The sequence below is a fragment of the Tursiops truncatus genome, chromosome 3 (assembly GCF_011762595.2).
Source record: "Tursiops truncatus isolate mTurTru1 chromosome 3, mTurTru1.mat.Y, whole genome shotgun sequence".
Classification (NCBI taxonomy): Eukaryota; Metazoa; Chordata; class Mammalia; order Artiodactyla; family Delphinidae; genus Tursiops; species Tursiops truncatus.
The window spans coordinates 168,410,373-168,433,707 of NC_047036.1; the positions used below are offsets into that span (position 1 = coordinate 168,410,373).

Consider the following 23,335-nt stretch of genomic DNA (forward strand, 5'->3'; position numbering starts at 1 on the left):
CCATGGCTACCTCCTTGTCCTCTGGCCCCACCTGGCATCCAAGCCCCGCGCCCCGCTGTGTAAGAAGGAAATCTTCGTAATGATGATAATAAGGGTGATAACAATTTGCTGAGTTCCTACTGTCATCTGCCAGGCGCTTTATCCATATTATCTGTCTCCATCATAATAAAACTGTACCTGTGTGTCCTTGGGCAAGTGACTTAACCTCTCTGTGCCTCAGGCTCTGCAGCCACAGAATGGGAGGCAACATAACTAATCCACAGGGTCATGTCGAGGGTGGAATTCGTTATCACACACCAAGCCCTTCACTTCGTGGCTGCCACGTAGTAAATGCTCCATAACTGCTAGGGATGATGACAGTTGCACCCGTGAGGCCCAGCGGGCGAGCAGGGGACTCAGATGCAGGTCTGCTGGCGGCCCAGCCCTTCCCTGGTGCCGGGCAGAGCCCCCCACCCAACGTGGTTCTTGCAGCATGGTCCTGCCCACCGGGTGGGACCCTCAGAACTGTGGGCAGCTGGGACGGAGCGGGTGGGCCACTTACAGGAAGAGGTTCTCCATGACGTAGTGGTAGTCGGGGGAGCTGCTGTCTGGGAGGAAGCAGGCGGCAAAGACGATGATGGCGTTGAGACCTTCCCCGTAGTACCCTGGGGAGAGGCGGCCAGTGAGTGAACAGCCCCAACCAGAGATGGGTAGAGCCGTCTCCCAGCTCTGAGCCGTCCCCTGCTCTGCCCCATGCAGCGGCCTCGTCGCTGGCCAGCCCCTTCCCACCCACTGCGCACACTCAGAGGGTACAGCTCTGAGTCACAGCAGCCTGGCTGGAGAAGCCAGCCAACGCTTGACCTGTCTCCGCCTTTGGTGGGGGACGCCAGCCACCCTCGTAGACATCTCCGGTGTGCATCCGGCACGTCTATGCCTTGCCCCCCTGCGAGTTTCACCCCTGCACACCCGGACACTAGGGCTTAATTTAACATCCCCCTGGGTCAGAAGAAGAGACTGAGGTCCAGAGAGGACCACTGATGGGCCTCCAGTTGCTGGAGCCGGGAGGGGGCCCAAGGGGTGTGGCCTTACCTCCGTGGGTCACCACCCTCATGTAGGGCCGGATCATGTGCAGGTCAATCCGGTGTTCCTGTTCCCCAATGATCACTGTCCTCCACAGACGCCCGTTGGCGGCACTGCCGTCCTCGGCCGAGCCATCCCCAAACAGGTCTGCACTATCCCCAGGCATATTCTTGGCGGCGGCCACGGGGGTGTCATCTGGAAGCGGCAGGGGGGGTGGAAGGTGAGCGGAAGGGACACCTGAGTCTGGACACCTCATCCCAGCTTCCCTCTCTGGGCTACCTTTGCCGCCTGTGGCCACGGAGCCCTCTCCTCTCTCCCCAGGCCAGAGGCGAAACCACTCATCCTACCCTTTGCTGACAGACGGTGTTAGATTGGGGCTGCTGGGCGAGATGGAGGACCTGGGAGTCCCAAAGTCACGCCTAAATAATAATTTTTCTTTCCCCAAGCCGTGGAACACAGGAAAGTGCTCAGTCAGGTGGTTGGCCTGGGTAGAGCCCGTCTCTTGCTGTGTGACCTTGCACACATTCTTTCCCTCTCTGGGCTTCTCAGGATTCTTAACCATGCTTGAAACATCTGCCTCTTTCCCACCCTTCATCCTGCGATCTTCCCGCCTCAGAAAATAGCCTGGCCGTTTTCCCAGCTGCTCAGACCCCACACCCAGGTGTCACCTTCAATGCCCTCTTCCCCTTCATATTCCACATCCACCCAGCAAGTGCTGTGGCTCTGCTTCTGTCCCCATGGCCACTGCCACCGCCACCTTTCTGACCTGTGCTCTTGCCTTGGCATGTCAGCTCAAATAACACGCATCCAGGGAGGCCTGTCCCGGCAACCCTGCAAGGAGGCCTCCCCACCCCCAGGTAGCCTGGTTCAAGGAGTCTCGGCCTGGGCACTTTTGACCTTTGAGGGCCGGTCATTCTCTGTGGAGCCCCCTCCTCCATCCCAGGCGCTGTGGGGTGTGGAGCCACCTCCCTGACCCCACCTACTTGATGCCAGGATTCCCCCAGTCATGACAACCACAGGTGTCCCCAAATATGGCCCAGTGTCCCCTGGGGGCAGGGGGCTGAATTGCCCCAGTGAGAACCCCCTGCCCTCTCCCATCACCTCGTTTCCCTCACAGCACCGACGACCAGGTGCAATTATCTTGTGTACATTTTTTCCGTTACCCAGAGCCTGGCTTTCCGATGGCCACGCGAGCAGGCAGGCAATGTCTATTCCTGACACGCCCCCGCCTGATCTCCCTGCCGCCCCCTACACAGCAATCAAGACCTCCTCCACAAACACCTGTGGAATCAGGGGGAGGCCCTTCCTCTGGTCTCAGTCCCCTTTGAGAATCGGGTGAAAGACACATCTCCCAGCAAAGTCCACAAGTCCACGAGAAAATGTGCGTGGAGTCCCAGGAGCTGTCCTGGGAGCCCCGGGTTGGAAGACCTGTCCCCCTTGAGCCTACGGGGATGGAGGAGGGGGGCTCTGGTCAGCTGGCCCCCAAGCCAAAGGGAGCGCTGGGGTCCGATTTGGGGGCTGGGCAGGTGCGACGAGCGACCTCACCTTCCCACTCCAATTCATTGCCGTTCCCCAGGAATTCCAGTGAGTCGGTCTCATCTGGGGTCTCGATGTCATCCACGTTGATATCCAGGTCATCGGGGGTGTCCAGGAAGTCATCGGACAGCAGGGAGCCCTCGCTCTGGTCCAGGGAAATGTTGATCTCGGGGGCCACCAGCGTCTTCCGCTTACGATGAGCCGCGTTGAAGTTCAGAGTGTTGGGAGGGGCTGTGGGGGAACAGGAAAACAGAAAAAAACAAAAGCGAAACAAGATCAGTCACTTTTGCTGTTTTCTTTCTTCTTCCCCCTCTCCTGTTCCCAACCCAGTGGAGACCCACTCCGCCCTGTTGAGGGGAGTGGTTAGAAGTCAGAGGACATCCTTTCACGGCAGCGGTTCATATAACCATCTAGCGTGGAGGTCAAGGGCGGACGCTTGGACGTAGGGCAGACCTGGGTTCAGAGCCTGACCTCGCTACTCACCAGCTCCGTGACCCTGCAGTGCCATGTTGCTCTGAGCTTGACTCACTTTTACCATCTGCAAAATGGGACTCACAGGTGAGTCGAGTCAAGGTTGAGCAATGATGTGGGGATTAGACCCCGGGCAGCCTGGGTTCCAGATGGTGTGCTCTGGACCTACCAATATCTGCGAGTCTTGTTTCTTCCGGCTAAGGCTGGCAGAGAATGTCCACGTTCTGCTTTTGGCCTCTCTGTGATGCTCAACTCTAACAACTAACTTTTAGTGATCATGTAATGTAAGCCAGACACTCTGCAAAGCTCTCCCCTGCGTTTTCACGTTCCAACTTTGCTATTGCCCCCTTTAACAGATGAGCAAACTGAGGCACAGAAGGGCAGGATCCTCCCATGTCACTCTGAAGCCTGTCGGGATGGATATTCCCCATGGTTTAGACCGCTTCCTCCTAAAGACTCTTAGCCTGGACTCTGGTCTCCTTGTAAAAGGTGGTTTCTCCTCCTGGGCTGCCCCCCATCTGACAGCCTGCGGAGCAGAGCCAGCCCCTCAGGTTTACCCTGTTTCATTACACGGCCTTTGAGGACAAAATAAGTAAACTAGTAGGAGACTCCTACCCCTCTTTTATTGGATGAAGACATTCATTGATCCATAATTTTTTTAATTAATTAATTAATATTTTTGGCTGCGTTGGGTCTTTGTTGCTGCGCATGGGCTTTCTCTAGTTGTGGCGAGCGGGGGCTACTCTTCGTTGCGGTGCATGGGCTTCTCATCGCGGTGGCTTCTCTTGTTGTGGAGCATGGACTCTAGGCGCGCGGACTTCAGTAGTTGTGGCATGTGGGCTCAGTAGTTGCTCGCGGGCTCTAGAGTGCAGGCTCAGTAGTTGTGGCACATGGGCTTAGTTGCCCCGTGGCATGTGGAATCTTCCCGGACCAGGGCTCAAACCCGTGTCCCCTGCACTGGCAGGTGGATTCTTAACCACTGCGCCACCAAAGAAGCCCCCATTGATCCATAATTAAATGGACCACATTTTTTTTTTCAGTTTGAATCTCACTTTTTTTCACTTTGAATCTCTCGGTCCCTAAGCAGGTCAGAGGTAACTGCTTCAGGAGACACTGGGATAGAAACATTCGCTTTGGCAGAAAATGATAAAAACACAGCAGTCACATTTATCAAGTGCCTGCTATGTGCGGGGCACTGGCATGATTTCTAGCTCTCACCATGACCTTGTGTGGTGGGAAGTGTTACCCATTTTACAGACGCGGACATAGAGGCAGAGACCTGCCCAAGGATCCGACCCCAGGCTTCTCAACTCACTCTGCCTTTTTCACGGGAAGTGTGTTAGGAGCAGTGAATCAAGAGTGCTTGATTTAAAATACTGCTACTCTTCCTGATGGGGTCAAGCTGTGGGTCACAGCATGGTGGCAGTAAGACTAAAGGTACAAGGAAGCACGGCGGCAGTATGCCACCACATGGACCTGGAGGATAGGGCATTGAGCCAAAGAAGATGGTTCTCCAGGCTTAAAACCTATCGGAACAAGTTTCAGACTTGCTGGGACCCGTGACCCCTTTCTTCCTTCCAATTTCTCCCATTTGGAATGAGAATATCTATTCTATGTCCATCCCGCCATCGTGTTTTGGAAGCAGAGACATCGCCTGATTTCATAGGTCCACAGCTGGAGAGGAATTTTGCCCTCTCCAGGTGGGATGAATCACACCTGAGGTTTTTTTTCCTCCTGCCTCCCGAGCCCTTCGACTGATTAGACACGGCCCACCCACACAATGGAAGGCAATCTGCCTTACTCAAAGTCCATGAATTTAAATGTAAATCACATCTAAAAAAAACACCCTCAACAGAAACATCTAGAATTATGTTTGACCACATAGCTGGGTACCATGGGCCAGGCAAGTGAATACATAAAATTAGTGATCACATCTCCCCATCTCAAGTTCCTTAACTTAATCCTATCTGCAAAATCCCTTTTGCCATGTGAGGGAACATTCAGGGGTTCCTGGAATTAGAACCTGGATATCTTTGGGGGTCATCATTCAGCCAGTGACACCTAGGAAGTCGGGTACTGTTACTACACACTCCTCGTTTTACAGAAGTAGGAAATGGAGGCCCAGAGGGGTGAAAGGATTTGCCCAAGGTTACCCTGTGGGAATGTGACAACACCAGGCAGAGCCCCTGTGCTCAGGCAGGAGGAAGGGCTGGTATTCCAGGGTGACCAACTACCCAGATCGGCCCCTGAAACCTGGAACAAATTGGTCCCCCTACCTGGCTCATGGGCATAGTGTGGTACAGGGGTAGGCAGAGATGGCTCTCACTGCTGTGTGACCTCAGGGATGTGGCTGTCCCTCTCTGGGCAGTCTTTCCCCTGTAGGGTGGGCTCTGTGATGGGCTGCATGGGGGAAATGCAGGCAGAGCGGGGACCCTCAGCAGGACTCTGCCAGGAGATGTCATCGAGGAGAACACATGTTTGAGGCAGCTTCTCTGGCTGCCCCAGGCCCCCCTGTCCTCAAAGTCTGGGGCTTTGGATCCTCAGAGCCATGAGCCCTCCTGAGTGCTCAGGGCAGCAAAGCCCTCCCAGGGCTGACTTTGTGCCTGGCATCCCCTGGGCACTTTACACAAATCATCTTGTTTAATCCTTGCATGTCCCTTCTGTGGGAGGCTCACTACCTGTATTTAGTAGATGAGGAATTGGAGGCACAGAGAAGCTAAGCAACTAGTTCAAGGACACACAGCAACTGACTTCATGATGGCGCTCACACACGTCTCTGGCCCACAACCACACTGCTTTCCCTGCAGGACTTGGAGCAGAGCAACCCCCTTCCCTGACATTCCACCCAGGAAGCATGACCTCTGACATTTCTACAGTTATAGTGCTGGGCACAGCCCAGACCGTGTGCCCATTTCTGCATGCATGGAAACTTACAGGATGTGTCTTCTGTGGCACTGCCAAGCAAGTCCATCCCCGTCTCTTCCGAGAGTGGCCTGCAGACCCAGCCGGGAGCGGACATCAGCCACCAGGCCCCACAAGTCCAGCCACAGGAGCGTGGAGTTCAGACAAAATGACACCAACAAAATCTGTTTAGCTTTGAGAAACTGTTGGAACAAAATACATCTGCTCGCGAGCACAGAAAATCATAAACAATCAGCGCTGGAGGGCTCCCATTGGATCATCTAATAAATATTAAGCCTTTTTTGGGGGCGGGTGGGGACGGGGAAAGCTGAGGCCCAGTGAGAAAAAGGGTCTCATCTATATTATATTTGGAATATAAGCAGCATTCTTCATGGGCTGACCCCGCAGGGTTTGGTCTCCGATGAATTGTTGCTATTAACGCAGCCAGAAGTTGTCCAATAGACATAGCAGACAACTGAAAGAGCTCTCTCTGGCCAATGCTGGACTGGTCTGACCAACAAAATATATCATGAAATATTGGATTGTGAGCCAGTGTTTAAAATAAAATGTCCATGAGTCCATACAGATATAAATAAATGATTGAATAAATAAATACAGGGAGAAGAGACAAATTTTTCCTGCAGAGAAGAATTTCATATAATGTCTGTAGATATTCTGCCCTCAAGGAGATGGAAAGTAACACCCTTCTCTGTAAGTGTGGGCTGGGCACAGTGACTTCCTTCCAAAGAGGACAGTATGGGAAGGGGGGAGGTGTGACTTTACAGTGGAGACACCCAACCAGCATGAACTCAGCCAGGGGACTGAGGTCAACACCAGCAGAGATGAGTCATGTTGATGGCAGCCACCCTGAGATGAAGGATGAGACGGCCCTTCACAGGTGGTCCTCCTCCCAGCACCCAGCGTCCCAGTGTAACCGTGAGAAAAACACCAGACAAGTTCCTACTGAGGGAGATTCTACAAAATCTCTGGCCACAGCCCTCCTCAAACCCGTCAAGGGCATCGAGAACAAGGAAAGTCTGAGAAACTGTCACAGCCCAGAGGAGCCTGAGGAGACATGATGCCTGAATGTTACATGGGAACTTGGGTGGGATCCTAGGAAAGAAAAAGGATATCAGGAGAAAAGGACTATGGAAATCTGAATAAATTCTGGACTTCAGTTAACAACAGTGTATCAATATCAGTCTATTAATGGTAACAAATGTATCACCCTAATGTAAAATGTTAATTTAGGAGAAGCTGAGTGTGTGGGGAGGTGTATGGAAATTTTCTGTAATATTCTTGCAACTTTTCTGTAAACCTAAATCTTCTAAAAAGTAAATTTTTTTAAAAAAAGAAAGGCAGCCAGCTATACATTTGTGCCCCTTTAATGCTTAGTGGAGCACGAATTTGCAAAATAAAACCTGTTTCTCTGGCCATGCCCAGACTGGTTTTTGTTTTGGACCATAGCTCATGCCGCCTGACTTTGACCCACGTGCTCTGGCTCCTTTGCTCCCTAGGGAAATAATTTTTCAGAGTGCATGGGGCTGTCAGAGGCTCTAGCTGCAGGGTGTGCTGGCTCAGGGAAGCACTGCAGTGTTAATTCATCTCTGCAACTCAACAGTGCCAGCTCAGCTGGAATGGGAGCTGGTTAGATGGGGAAGGAGAGTAGAATGCTTTTTCTTTTCCTTTAACAAAACCATTCATTCCATCACCTCTGTTCCTTGTAGGGCATGAGCTGGCACCCTCTGTAGGGTGAGATCTATCCATGCTTCTTCCTCCGCACCCGCCACCCCGCCCATCTTTCTCCCATTCACCATGCTTCGAATGTTCTTTGAGTAACCACTACCTTCCAGGTGCATTGGAGGTCTTGGAGGGTCTTGGCGGTAAAGAATGAATCAGATGTTGCCCTGCTCTCATAGAGGTCAAAAGTCAAAATAGAGCAGAGGTCCAAAGGAAATGAAGGGCTTCCCTGGTGGTGCAGTGGTTAAGAATCCTCCTGCCAATGCAGGGGACACGGGTTCAAGCCTTGGTCTGGGAGGATCCCACATGCCGCAGAACAACTAAGCCCGTGTGCCACAACTACTGAAGCCCGGTCGCCTAGATCCTGTGCTCTGCAACAAGAGAAGCCACCACAATGAGAAGCCCACGCACCACAACAAAGAGTAGCCCCCGCTCGCTGCAACTGGAAAAAGCCTGCACGCAGCAACGAAGACCCAACACAGACATAAATAAATTAATAAATTTATTTTTAAAAAATGACAAAGGAAATGAAGACACATATCCATGCAAAAGCTCATACTGAATGCTCACAGCAGCATGATCACATTGGAAACAACCCAAATGTCTACCAAGTGATGAACGGATAAACAAAAGTACAATGGAATATTATTCAGCCATGAAAAGGAGTGAAGTGCTGACACCTGCTACAATGTGGATGGACCTTGAGAACATGATGCTCAGTGAGAGAAGCCAGACAAAAAAGGCCACATAATGTGTGATTCCATTTATATGAAACGTCCAAAACAGGCAAATCCACAGAGACAGGTGGTGCATTTGTGGTTGCCACAGGGATAGGGTTTCATTTCGGGGTGATGGAACGTTTTACAACTAGATAGAGGTGACGGCTGTACAGCATGTGAGCTGTTCATTTAAAATGGTTATTTTGGGACATCCCTGGTGGTCCAGTGGCTAAGACTCCACGTTCCCGATGCAGGGGGCCCGGGTTCCATCCTTGATCAGGGAACTAGATCCCACATGCCTCAACTAAAGATCCCACATGCCACAACTAAGACCTGGTGCAGCCAAATAAATAAATAAATAATTAATTTAAAAAATTAGGGCCCAGGGCTTCCCTGGTGACGCAGTGGTTGAGAGTCCGCCTGCCGATGCAGGGGACATGGGTTCGTGCCCCAGTCCGGGAAGGTCCCACATGCCACGGAGCGGCTAGGCCCGTGAGCCATGGCTGCTGAGCCTGCACGTCCGGAGCCTGTGTTCCGCAACAGGAGAGGCCACGGCAGTGAGAGGCCCGCGTACCGCAAAAAAAAAAAAAAAAAAAATTAGGGCCCACCCTAAAATGGTTATTTTGGGGACTTCCCTCGCGGTCGAGTGGTTAAGATTCCGTGCTTCCAATGCAGGGGGCACAGGTTCGATCCCTGGTTGGGGAACTAAGATCTCACATGCCCACCGCATGGCCAAAAATAAAATAAAATGAAATAAAATGGTTCTTTTTATGTTATGTAAATTTCACCTCCATTTAAAAAAGAAAGAAAGAAAGCTTCAGGTTAAGTCAGAAGGTTTTTGTTTTTTTTAATAAATTTATTTATTTATTTTTGGCTGTGTTGGGTCTTCGTTTCTGTGCGAGGGCTTTCTCTAGTTGTGGCAAGCGGGGGCCCCCCTTCATCGCGGTGCGTGGGCCTCTCACTGTCGCGGCCTCTCTTGCTGCGGAGCACAGGCTCCAGACGCACAGAGCTCAGTATTTGTGGCTCACGGGCCCGTTGCTCCGTGGCACGTGGGATCTTCCCAGACCAGAGCTCGAACCCGTGTCCGCTGCATTGGCAGGCAGACTCTCAACCACTGCGCCACCAGGGAAGCCCCAAGTCAGAAGGTTTTAAAGAGGGATCTTTTTTTCAGTTTGAGACTGAAGACTACTCACACACCCATTTCGTGTACACGTTGCTCTGGTCCCTCTGTTCTGTAGCTGACACCCCTGCTCTCAACATGGGGAGGGCAGCTGGTAACTCACAAATAAGTCCGGGATCCGGGAGTACAGGAGGCACACCACCTACTTGCAAGGTTACCCAAAATCATGCTCTGAAATTGCAGGCTGACAGCTGATGCACCACCCCTAGTTTTATCCTGCCCACACAGCATTTCACAACATTTTAAATTTGCTGTCAAATCAGAGATACGTCTAGATATCAGTCTTTTCTTGAATCAGATCTGCGCTTCGTGCATGGTAACCGCCACCAGGAGCTGACTGTCCGCCACCCCTGCTCACCTGGGTGTCAGGATTTCCTTCCGGCTCCTTCCCCTCATTTACTCTGCCTTCCCTGTTTCCATCAGTCTGAGGCTGTAATCCCTGTTGTTCTAGAATCAACTAGAACCGTACTTTACCCCCACGGACAGGGCACTCACTCTGTTGGAATGTTGACGGCATCATCATCTTGTTTCCTCCTCACAGTATTCCTATGAGGCAGGTAGCAGCCCATTTCACAGAGGAGGAAACGGAGGCTAAACCAGAAGATGCCCAAGGGCAGAGCGAACCACTCACAGAGGTAGAGCTGAATCCGGTCATTGCCCTCTACTGCCCCCTTGTGTCCAGTCGGCTCATGTGAACAAACCCCACAGGTCCACAGGGCTGCAGCTTTCAAGGTCAGGTGAGACCTGGTTATTTCCACAAGCCCCAGGAAGACCTCAGCTAATGCAGAGCTGAAGCCCCTTCACGAACTCAAAGTGGATCCAGAGGGCTCCCTGCAGCACTTGCTTTCAGTCTGTACTGGGAAACCCATGTAAAAAGTGGGGTTCCCCCAATCCACCAGGTGTACAGTGAGGCTTTATTCTTCTGGTGTGGGTTGACTTGCATCCCCCCCAAAACATAATTCAGGTGTTAACTCCCAGAACCTGGGAATGTGACCTGTTTGGAAATAAGGTTGTTGTAGACAGCATTAAGTTGAGATGACATCATACTGGAGCAAGGTGGGCCCTACAGCCAATCAGTGGTGTGATTGTAAGAAGAGGCAAGTTTGGACACAGAGACACAGAGGAGAAGGCTGTGTGAAGATGGAGGCAGATTCAGATCAAAACTACAATGAAGGGCTTCCCTGGGGCGCAGTGGTTAAGAATCCACCTGCCAATTCAGGGCACACGGGTTCGAGCCCTGGCCCGGGAAGATCCCACATGCCGTGAAGCAACTAAGCCCGTGCACCACAACTACTGAGCCTGCGCTCTAGAGCCCGCGTGCCACAACTACTGAAGCCCACGTGCCACAACTACTGAAGCCCACGTGCCTGGAGCCCGTGTTCTGCAACAAGAGAAGCCACCACAATAAGAAGCCCGCGCACCGCAACGAAGAGTAGCCCCCACTCGCTGCAACTAGAGAAAGCCCGCACACAGCAACGAAGACCCAACTCAGCCAAAAATAAAAACAAACAAATAAATAAATTTATTAAAAAAAAAAACTACAATGAGGTATCACCTCATATCGGGCAGAATGGCCATCATCAAAAAATCTACAAACAATAAATGCTGGAGAGGGTGTGGAGAAAAGGGAACCCTCCTACACTGTTGGTGGGAATGTAAATTTGTACAGCCACTATGGAGAACAGTATGGAGGTTCCTCAAAAAACTAAAAATAGAGCTACCATATGATCCAGCAATCCCACTCCTGGGCGTATATCTGGAGAAAACCATAATTCGAAAAGATACATGCACCCCAGTGTTCACTGCAGCACTATTTACAATAGCCAGGACATGGAAGCAACCTAAATGTCCATCAACAGAGGAATGGATGGATAAATAAATAAATAAATAAATCTCATATATATATATATATATATATATATATATATATATATAAAATGGAATACTACTCAGCCATAAAAAAGAACAAAATAATGCCATTAGCAGCAACATGGATGCACCTACAGATTGTCATACTGAGGGAAGTAAGTCAGGCAGAGAAAGACAAACATATGATATCGCGTGTATGTGGAATCTACAAAAAGCGTACAAATGAACTTATCTACAAAACAGAAATAGAGTCGCAGATGTAGAAAATAAACTTATGGTTACCAGGGGGTCAGGGGAGGGATAAACTGGGAGATTGGGATTGACATATACACACTACTATATACAGAAGAGATAGCTAATAAGGACCTACTATACAGCACAGGGAACTCTACTCAATACTCTTTAATGGCCTGTATGGGAAAAGAATCTAAAAAAGAATGCAGAACCTCCCTGGTGGCAGAGAGGTTAAGAATCCGCCTGCCAATGCAGGGGACACGGGCTTGAGCCCTGGTCTGGGAAGCCCACATGCCATGGAGCAACTAAGCCCGTGAGCCACAACTACTGAGCTCATGCACCGCAACTACTGAGCCTGTGTGCTGCAACTACTGAAGCCCACGTGCCTAGAGCCCGTGTTCCACAGCACGAGAAGCCACCGCAATGAGAAGCCCGCGCGCCGCAATGGAGAGTAGCCCCCACTTGCTGCAACTAGAGAAAGCCTGCGCGCAGCAATGAAGACCCAACGCAGCCAAAAAAAAGAAAAGGAGTGGATATATGTATAGCAGATTCACTCTGCTGTACACCTGAAACTAACACACATTGTAAATCAACTGTGCTCCAATAAAAATTTTAAAAAGTAAAAATAAAAAATAAAACACAAGCTTAAAAAAAAAAGATGGAGGAAGGCAGAGACTGGAGGGATGCATCTACAAGCCAAGGCAGGCCGAGGATTGCCGGCCACCATCTGAAGCTGGAGGAGGCTGGAAGCATCCTTCCCTAGAGCCTTCATAGGGAGTATGGCCCTGCAGACACCTTGATGTTGGATTTTTAGCCTCCAGAACTGTGAGAGAAAACATTTTTTCTGTTTTAAGCAAGTTCCTGGTACTTTGTTATGGCAGCTCTGGGAAACTCACACGCCCTCTCAGCGTGAAATCCAAATTTCTCTCCTACTGCATCCCCTACCATGCCAAGGTCCTCTCTGCCCCAGTGCCTTTGCACATCCCACCCCCTCTGCCTAGAGGGCCACTTCCTGCTTTCTTTGGTGAACTTGCTCAGCCTTTCAGGCTAGGTCAGCGTCCTCCAGGAGGCCCCATCTGAATCTGACATCCACCCCGCTCCTGCATCCTGCCTCAGAAGCCTCCTTTAGCACTGAATCTGTGGTACTGTGTGCTAATTCCTTGTTTCCTGGGCAGACTGTGACCCCTTGAAGGGGAGGAAGTGCCTCTTCCCCTCTTGCTTTGGTGAGTCACGGGCCTGGACCTGGGAGAAGCAGCCCTCAGCAAGGGTTTTGAAGGAAGGAGCAAGTGAGGGCACATTATGTAAGTGGCAGGGAAAGGCCAAAATCTAGAAACACCTGTCACCCGGAATCAGCTGTTATTGCAATAGTTCTGGCTTCAGAGGTGGCTCCTGGACCGAATTCTACCCTCAGATCCTAGCCTCTGGCTTAATGTTACTCACAATATGAAAGAAGGGAATTGGGAATAAACTGTGGGCCTCAGGACCTTTGAACATGCCTCCTGCTTCCCAACTGGTGCCCCAGGGCTTCAACGGCATTAAGATCAGCTGTGCTGCCTCAGTCTCCCATCCAGGGCTTTCCAGCCTCTGTTTCTGTTTGACGGCGGCCACCTCTGGTGCAGGGTAACAGCAAAAACTCTTTCTGGGCATAAGTAGTCTTTTCCAAGGCTCAATGCGGGGCCAGCAGCACTGGGGCTTATCACAGGACTCCTGCAGAGCTAAGTTGGGAGAACCAGAGAGGGAACTGCTGAAAGGCATTCAAGAATTATCCATCGGCAACTTTGGTGGTTTCAGATACTCAGATAAATCTGCCCCTTTTCCTTCTCTGCAATTTCCAACACCTCTGTCCATTCATCTTGCTCTGGTCTCCCCCAGCACCATCACCTCTTGGCTGGGAAACTAAGATCCCACATGCTCATGGCACAGAATAAAATAAAATAAAATGGTTATTTTTATGTTATGTAAATTTCACCTCCATTTAAAAAAGAAAAAAAAAGCAAGCTTCAGATTAAGTCAGAAGGTTTTAAAGAGGCATCTTTTTTTCAGATTGAGACTGAAGACAACTTCCATGCCCGTTTTGTGTACACGTGCAGCATGGCCAAAAAAACAAAAGGTTGGGGCCCTGATTCCCTAGGACCGTGACCTTACAAGAAGAGGGAGAGCCACGAGAAAGCTCCCCCGGCCCATGCAAGCACAGAGGAAAGACCACGTGAGGATGCAGTGAGAAGGCCAGGAAGAGAGCCCTCACCAGAAGCCAACCCTGCTGGCGCCTTGATCTCAGACATCCAGCCTCTGGAGCTGTGAGAGAATAAATGTCTGCTGTTGAAGCTGCCCGGGGTGTGGTATCCTGGTATGATAGCCCAGCATCGCTGGAGCACAGGAAAGAGAATGGCGGAGTTGAGGAAGGCAGAAGATGCTCTGCTCAGAGCCTGCCATCACTTCCTGGCCTAAACCCACAGCTCCTGCATGAGGGACTGCTGAGCTGGGCAACAGGAAGTCACCTCTGTGCGTGTGTTGGGCTGGGGGAGGGACATTGCCTGGCCTGCCCTGTGCAGGGGCGGGCAGATACAAACAGATTGAGCATAGATAGAGAGACAGACAGCAGACAGACAGACACAGGGAGAGACAGGGGCAGAAGAGAAAGACCAGGGTTGGGGGAGAGAATGATAAAGCAAAGGAAGTAAAATCTTAACAATCAGCAAATCTGGGTAAGAGTTTACAGATATTCCTTATACCATTCTTATAGTTTTTTTTTTCTAAGCTTGGGACTATGTCAGAATAAAAAGTTCCAGGGGGAGGGATAAATTGAGAGATTGGGGGTTTCCCTGGTGGCGCAGTGGTTGAGAGTCCGCCTGCCGATGCAGGGGACATGGGTTCGTGCCCCGGTCCGGGAAGATCCCACATGCCGCGGAGCGGCTGGGCCCGTGAGCCATGGCCACTGAGCCTGCGCGTCCGTAGCCTGTGCTCCGCAACGGGAGAGGCCACAACAGTGAGAGGCCCGTGTACCGAAAAAAAAAAAAAAAAATTGAGAGATTGGGATGGACACATACACACTACTATATATAAAATAGATAAATAATAAGAACGTACTGTGTAGCATAGGGAACGCTATTCAATACTCTGTAATGATCTATATGGAAACAGAATCTAAAAAAGAGTGGAAGGGATTTCCCTGGTGGTACAATGGTTAAGAATCCTCCTGCCAATGCAGGGGACACGGGTTCCATCCCTGGTCCGGGAAGATCCCACATGCCGCAGAGCAACTAAGCCCATGTGCCACAACTACTGAGCCCCCGTGCTGCAACTATTGAAGCCCGTGCGCCTAGAGCCCGTGCTCCGCAACAAGAGAAGCCACCGCAATGAGAAGCCCATGCACCACAACGAAGACCCAATGCAGCCAAAAATAAAATAAAAAAGAGTGGATATATGTATCTGTATAACTGACTCACTTTGCTGTACAGTAGAAACTAACACAACATTCTAAATCACCTACACTCCAATTAAAAAAAAAAAAGAATAAAAAGTTACAAGCAAAACCCACGACCACTCGGTTATAGAAGGCAGAGCAGGCTGAGACACCATTCAGACATCTAACCCTGTACCTGCCTCTCCTTAGCTGTGAGACCCGGGCCAAGCACTTTCCCACCCTGGTCCTCAGTTTCCCCACCCAACCTTTCTTCAGTCCCTCGATCTGCTTCCGCTGGCTTCAGGGCCTTTGCACATAGCTGCTCTCTCTGCTTGGAATGCTTGACCCCTACCCCCAGCCTCTTTCCCCTGTTCATACCTCTTCATCCTTCAGAGCTCAGGGTCAGCACCTCCCCCAATGTCCCCAACCCCGTCAGACCCCACCTGGCGCTCTCCAGGTGCCAAGAACCCAGCTGCAATTTTTCATTGGTCTGTGAGGTTATAAGGGACCGCCTGTCTCTGCGCCAGACTGTGAACACCCCACAAGGGCGGCTCTCCTGTTCTCCACGTGTCCCCAGCGTCTCACCCAGGGCCTGGCATACAGTCGGTGCATATCACTAGAATGAATGAATGTGGAAGCAAGGCAGGTAGATGGATTGTCTCCAGGCTGCCCTCTCTCAGCTAGGGTCCACAGGTACCTGCAGAAGAGCAGGAGGTGCAGGAAGACGCCGCAAGGCAATGGCAGCAGGAGGGGGCTGTGGGCACAGGGCGAGCACCCGGACACACCCGGGGCAGCTCAAGGATCCCACCCAGGAAGGGATCACTGAGCTCGAAGGAATAGAATTGTGGGTTGTCTGGCATCAGACAGAGGTGCTTATGTTGAGCTGCAGCTGGACGCTGTATAAGGAGCTGTACTCATTTCTCCCAGAACGAGGAGGACAGAGCCTTGACGAAGGCATGTCCCTGACCCCAGGGCTGCACAGCCAGGCCACTATACTGCAAACACTGAACTACTGAAAAGGGAGAGGAACCCTCTGCAGCTGGGGAAACTCACTTGAAATTCACATTGGCAGCTGCAGTCAGCTCCACTTTGTCTCAACAAGGCTTGGGAGAGGAGGGTCTCTTTTATGGGGGAATTGGAAAAAGGAACCAGAGTGAACAAGGTACAGGCTGATGAGGATGAGGATGAGGCTGAGGGCAGCAAGTCCCGTGGGCAGCCCTCTGCATCTAGACAGCCTGGCTCAGCTGCCTCGCAACTCATACCTCATCGACTTCTCGTGACAACTTCGTGAGCCAGGAATGATTGTCCCTATTTTACAGATAGGAAAACTGAGGCACAAAGATGCTTGAAGAGCTGCCCAAGGTGGGCAAGCGAGCCCACTGGAGAATTGGAATCTGAACCCACGGCTGTCCGGTTCCACAGCTCGTACCCTCTTGGTTCCGCTGTGTTGCGTGAAATAAAATCAGAGTGAGCAAGGTGAGTCCTGTGCTGTCATCAGAGAATTTTTTTTATGTCCAGGAAGGGTTGGGGTTTGCCACCCGGGCAGGCAGGGTTGAATCAGAAGGTTCTCAAAGTCCAGACCGAGGGATGCTTTGGTCTCGGACAGGGGCCAGGGTTCACGGGACCACAGGGTAAATGAGGCTGACACTGGTTGGAGATGCCTCCAAACCCCGGGTGTTTGGTGCTGGAAGGAACCCACAGAGATCATCCCATCTGTTTCCACCTTTTCCATGGGAGGAAACAGATCTCCCATGCCGGGAACGAGGGACAGCTCCCCAAGGCGGCTCTTGTCCATTCTGGAGCATTCCTAGCTACATCAGGAGCCCCTGATAAAAACAGTCCTTAATTCGCCCAAACTGCCAGGTCCGGGTGTCATCAGACCCCTTTCTACAAATCCAGGCATCAGCACTCCTTGTATTGAGTTAAAGAGAAAGACTTATAAGAGGGAATGTAGAACGAAGAACATTTTAACAGTGAAAGAACAGGAGGTCGGCTCCAATGAAGTCGCCATCTCTTTCCCGAAATACTTGTCTTCCTGAAGACAACGGTACTGCGCAGAAAAGAGATTCTCGGCTATTCTGAGGTGGAGATCTATCACTTTATTTTTTATTTTTAAATTTTATTTATTTTTGGCTGCGTTGCTGCACGCGGGCTTTCTCCAGTTGTGGCCAGCGGGGGCTACTCTTCGTTGCGGTGCACGGGCTTCTCATTGCGGTGGCTTCTCTTGTTGTGGAGCACGGGCTCTAGGCACATGGGCTTCAGTAGTTGCAGTACGTGGGCTCAGTAGTTGGAGCTCGTGGGCTCTAGAGCACTGGCTCAGTAGTTGTGGCACATGGGTTTAGTTGCTCCACGGCATGTGGGATCTTCCCAGACCAGGGATCGAACTTGTGTCCTTGGCATTGGCAGGCGGATTCTTAACCACCGCACCACCAGGGAAGTCCCCATCTATCGCTTTAAGAATCATAAGGATGTGCGTGAAACATCGACACTGAAAATGCCTAGACTGGAGAGAGAGCTAAAGATTCTCAAATGAGGGGGTGATGCCCTTGACATCACAGCTTCTCCTGGGACAGGTGGACAGGAAGCTCCAGACCTCCCCCATCAGCCCATTTTGCTTTTGAATGGGCCGGCTGGCCGTACAAAGCATGCACAGATTGGACCATTTGAGTCCAAAGAGTCTACTTTAGACTCAAACCTGCATCCCTTTCATGCCTGTCCATCACCCTTGTTCTGCCCTGAGCACCCTCACCAACTGAGATCCTTTCCAAATTGTCTTTTCCAGGGTGAATATGCCCAGTCCCTTTGACTCTTCCTTCCTGGATGGTTATGCAACTAACTCTCGGGCATCGTCTCCTGTGGGTAAACTCCTTGCATTAAAGTGGGAGGGAGAGGGAATTCCCTGGCGATCCAGTGGTTAGGACTCTGCACGTTCACTGCCATGGGCACGGGTTCGATCCCTGGTTGGGGAACTAAGATCCTAAGATCCTGCAAGCTGGCCAAAAAAAAAAAAAAGTGGGAGGGGGATGAGCAGTTGCATCCAGCCGACGAATGAAGGGGAGCCTGTGCTGACTGTATTTTCTCTTACCCAACGCCTCGCCAGAGGAGAATACAGAGAGACAAGTATGTGGGCACGCACATCTTGCTTCCTACAATTTTGAACTCGTACCAATGACCGTCATCCATTCACCCAATATCCACTGAACATCAGCTGTACGCCTGTGATCAAACCAAAGGCCCCTGCTCTCGTGGGTTCCATGGTGGGGAACAGACTGTAAACAAGTATGTGAAATACTCAGCATATTCAATCGTATGAAGCCCGGGCGCCTAGAGCCCGTGCTCCGCAACAAGAGAAGCCACCGCGATGAGAAGCCCGCGCACCGCAACGAAGAGCAGTCCCGGCTCGCCGCAACTAGAGAAAGCCCGTGCGCAGCAACGAGGACCCAACGCAGCCAAAAATAAGTAAATAAAAAATAAAAACAACAACAACACGACACATATGTATTTTCTTACGCATCTAGACAAAGAAGTAAGTCTGAAATCAGTTTCACCGGCAGGGCTGGTTCCTCCTGGGGGCTCTGGGGTAGAATTTGTTTCCGTGCCTTTTTAAATTTTTTTTGCGGTATGTGGGCCTCTCACTGTTGTGGCCTCTCCTGTTGTGGAGCACAGGCTCCGGACGCGCAGGCTCAGCGGCCATGGCCCACAGGCCCAGCCGCTCCGCGGCATCTTCCCGGACCAGGGCACGAACCCACGTCCCCTGCATTGGCAGGCGGACTCTCAACCACTGCGCCACCAGGGAAGCCCCCGTGCCTTTTGTTTTGTTTTTTTTTGGCCGCGCTGGGTCCTAGTTGCAGCACGCGGGATCTTCATTGCCACGTGCGGGATCTTTAGCTTTGGCATGAGGGATCTAGTTCCTTGAACAAGGATAGAACCCGGGCCCCCTACCTTAGGAGGACAGAGTCTTAACCACTGAACCGCCAGAGAAGTCCCTGCCCCAGGGCTTTTAAGGGGTATGACAGGGTCCCTCTGGCTGCTGCAGGTAAAAACACGCTGTTACCTGAATTCATGGGAACCCAGGTAAGAATATTGTAACCGCCCATGAGATGGCTTTAGAAGAATGTTTAGAATTCTTACAATAGTGTGGGAATGGGAGCTATTTTGGCACTTTGGGCAGGGATGGGCAGGGTAGGGAGGTGGGAAATCAATCTTAAATAATTCAGCAAATATCAATTATGTTCTTGGCCCGGTCAACTGGGGTGTCTCTGCCTCACATCTGGGAGCAGTGTCGGGCCCGCTCCTTCCACATCTGACACGCACACCTAGGGAGCTGTACCTGGGCAGAGTTTCGTCCTGCCATTCTTCCTTCACGTCCACGTTTTCCATCCGGAGCGTGGCTTCAGTGGTCCCCATGGGAGCTGGGAAGCAAGGACCGACTTGAAGCAAGGATGAATCCTGAAGGAGGGCAGTGGATGGAGGTTTTACTGGACAATCGTCATAACGACAATTCCCCACTCACACACAGAACTTCAGAGATGGATCTGCAAAGAGCTCTTGTGTCCATTGTCTTATTGAATCATTGCCCAGCCCCATGAGGCTTCTCCATTTCACCAGTGAGAAAACAGAGGCATAGAAAGCTGAACACCCATGTGGGTCTGGAGTTTGAAACCAAAGGAGGGGTTGAGCCTCCAGCTAAAAGCACCCCCCCTTTGAAGCTCTGAAATCCATCCTCTGCAAGGTTCACCATCCCTCCCTTACCTTGGACTTCAACTAGGAAGCAATAAATCCAATTAAAGTCATTTACACTAAATGACTGTGTTAATGACTGATATAATTAAGCTTCCTTGCTGGGATTGACATTCAGACAAGACCTGGTTAACGCCAACCCACCTCTATCTGCTGCAGCCCACCTGTCCTGCCCCTCTGTCCCCTCCCCTCCCCCAACGAAGAAGCAAGTCCTGACAACTGACCCTAGGACTGAAAAAGGAAGTGCGGAAAGTGCCTGGGGCTGGAAATCAGGATCATCAGTTGTACCAACCACAAAATGCCAGTTTTGTTTTTATCCTATCGTAGCGAGGAACCAGCTGGGGGCAAGGATGGGGTGGAGGCAGCACTTTAGGTGGGGCTTGAGTGCTGGGCTGTCTGGGAGTGTGGTGAGAACTGCCGAGCGGGACTGAATTTGAGTCTATCCTGGGGCATGGCAGACTTCCGCTGTCTCAGTTTCCCTGCCTGTGAATGAAAGAATTGGTCTAGAAAGGATCCCCCAGGATCTTATGACTCAACTAATAGTGCAGGTTCTGAGCTTTTAAGCCAGTGGTTCTCAACGGGCAGTGATTCTGCCTTCCCCCACCAGACATCTGGCAATGTTTGGAGGCATTTTGGGTTGTCACAAGTGCGGGGGTGGGGGTGGGGGGGGCGGTGTGCTACTGACATCAAGTGGGTGGAGACCAGGGATGCCGCTCAGTGCCCTACAGTGCCCCAGATGGTACCCCAGATGACCAAGAATGATCCGGCCCCAAATGTCCATAGATCTGAGATTGAGAAGTTGTCAACCTCACTTGCCAGCACCTAAGGTCCCGCCTCCAGCCCCTCCCCCCTCCCCACTCACTGCGGCTGCCCCTCTAGAGCTGGTGGGTGGCTCTTAGTTTGGGTGTGTCTTCCAGAGCCCCTCGCTGGACCTAAGCCCCTGTGGATGGAGGGTCTGCATTTGGGATTGGGGCTCAGAGGGAGCCGGAGACAGGTGAGGGTCAGGCGGGGGGGACGGGATGTCTGAAATTCGACCCTCCCCCACTTCAGTGAGAGTTTCTCACTCCATTCTTGTCACTGCCCTGAATGTCGTCATTCATTCATGGAGGAGGGACAGTAAGACGCAGTACGGAAAGGAGAGAGAGAGAGAGAGAGATGTCTTCCTGATGCCGTGGGCAACAACTGCCCAGGAACTTATTGCAAGGGAAAGTTCCCATCAATGGAAATTCATTTCCTTTCTGAAGGGAGTGGTCTTTGCGTCTGTTTTCCTTATCCTGAGCTGGGTGTGACCTCAACCCCCAGAAAGGACCACCCACCTCCACCCCACCCACAGCTGAGACTGGGGCCACACATGTTGGCCCAACGATCCTCTAAATGAGGGGTGTGGGTGGGTGACCGCAGGGCCCCGGACGCTCCCGCCCTCTGATCCCGACTTCACGTTCGAGGACGGCAAATAAGGCAGCGAGGGGGAGCTGAGAAGCGTGCCTTCCCGCTGTGGTGCTGAATTATCAGCACATCACATACAAGTTCAGGCAGAGGAGGAGGAATCTCTGTCTTCAACCGTTTCCCTTCCTCCCCACCCCATAGGCAAGCTTTTACGTACACATCTATCAAATCCTTTTCCAAATCCGCTCACGGCGTTATAAATAGGAAATGCACAGAGGTGGGACGTGTACATTTCGGTCTCTCAGGAAGCGTCCCAGAGAGGGGCTGAGGGTTTGAGCTGCCTAATCTCTAAGCACGTCCCGGAAATGGTGCAATCCTCTGCCATCCAGGTGAACGGTGGGCATGGGAGGCGAACTGTGGGTGTGTGTGTGGGGGGCGGATGCTTTTCTCCGCGTGGGGTAAAATGGAGCTGGTAGCATCCCAAGAATCACAAGACCCTGCTCCCACCCGCCCCATCTGCCAGAAGGGGGTTTGTAGCGGCGGATACCTGCGGACAATCTTCCTCGGCAGGGCGGGGAGAAAGAAAGTGGATTCACCTCCGCGTGAGTCCCGGCTACCTCCGCGGCCTCTCCCGGTTACGCGCAAACAAAGAAGAGCCTTGGGCGGATGCAGCCGGGCATCCCTCGCCTTCAGAGCATCCGAGGAAGATGCACTCTGGCGCGGACTCCGCATCCAAGGAAGGTCACCCAGGGCAATGCGACGGGCGCGGATGGGCGCTTTTGTCCACGGGTGGGGAACAGCTTGCAGTCAGCGGTCGGCTCCCCCTCGCTCGGCTGCGGCTGCGTCCCTGGTCCTCGTGCCTCCGAGGTATTTTCTTCTTGCCAGCTCGCAGCTGGCGGAGGCTCGGCTTCCTTAAGACAGTTAATTATGCTGCTTTTGTGTGCAGGGTGGGTGGATGGGGGCAGGGCTGACCAAAAAGCACAGCCCCCTGCCAGAATCGGTGCTCTCCATTGGCTGAGAGGGGAGCATTTCCAAGAGCCTCACCAGGGGCAGAAGCGGAAATGATTTCCTGATGGCGCATCACAGATTTAAAAACAAAACAAGGAACAAATAAATAAGTGGCAGCGATGGCCTCATTCCTTAGATTAAGAGGGAGGGAGGAAATAATATCCTCATGGACCCATTTCATGGGTCCCTCAGCCGACCACTTACGATGAGCCATGGGCCGAAGACCGGGCTGGGTGCTGGGGAGACAGAACCTTCTCAGACACATTCGCTCGGGGCCTCCGAGGGAAAGGCGCCCCCTGCAGGTGTGCGTGCGTCAGCCCCGCCCTGGAAGACCATAGAATGGTATAGAGTTAAGAGTGCACCCTCTGAAATCAAACCATAAGTGGATCGGGACACTGGCTCAGCCACTGGCTGGGGACTTGGTTGGGTAAGTGATCACACTTCCTGGACCTCAGTTTCCTCATCTGTGAAATGGAAAGATTAGGGTACTGGCCTTTCGGCATTTAATGAGGTGATGCAGGGAGGGTGCTTGGCACGGTGCCGCAGCATGAGAAAAGTTCTATGCGTGTTTCTTGCTGTTGCTGATTTTATTTTTAGACTGGTAGCAGGTTGAATGGTGTCCCCCCCCCCCCACCAAAGATATGTCCATGTCCTAACCCCTGGAACTTGTGCATGTGACCTTATTTGGAAAAAAGGGTCTTTGCAGATGGAATTAAGTTAAGGATCTCCAGATGAGATCATCCTGGATTTAAGATGTGCCCTAAATCCCATGACAAGTGACTTCATAAGAGAAGAGAAGGGGGGGGCACATCATGTGAGGTCAGGATGATGCATCGACCAGCCGAGGAATATGGAGGGTTGCCAGTGACCACCGGAAGCTGGAGAGGCACCAAATGGATTCTCCCTCACAGCCCCCAGGAGAAGCCAACCCTGCCAATACCTTGATTTCAGACTTCTGGCCTCCAAAACTGTGAGAGAGAGAAAAAAAAGCTATTGTTTTGAGCCACCTAGTTTGTGGTACTTTGTTATGGCAACCACAGGAAACTAATATCAATACATGATCCTAAGTAGGAATGGATGCCTGTTGTT

The 23,335-nt window shown here is 51.6% G+C and overlaps 1 protein-coding gene across 1 annotated transcript in view; it reads right to left on the reverse strand.

The window, feature by feature from the left end:
• Positions 1-22,169, reverse strand: part of ATCAY (ATCAY kinesin light chain interacting caytaxin) — a 36,951-nt gene extending 14,782 nt beyond the window's left edge. Inside the window, exons 1-6 of the mRNA XM_033854703.2 lie at positions 21,786-22,169; positions 19,443-19,561; positions 6,001-6,059; positions 2,605-2,826; positions 1,069-1,254; positions 542-644 (exon numbers count right to left, since the gene is read on the reverse strand). Of these exons, the coding sequence (XP_033710594.1) occupies positions 542-644; positions 1,069-1,254; positions 2,605-2,826; positions 6,001-6,059; positions 19,443-19,519 (647 nt within the window). The 5' untranslated portion in view covers positions 19,520-19,561; positions 21,786-22,169. The remainder of the gene's footprint in view (positions 1-541; positions 645-1,068; positions 1,255-2,604; positions 2,827-6,000; positions 6,060-19,442; positions 19,562-21,785) is intronic.
• Positions 22,170-23,335: the final 1,166 nt, after the last annotated feature.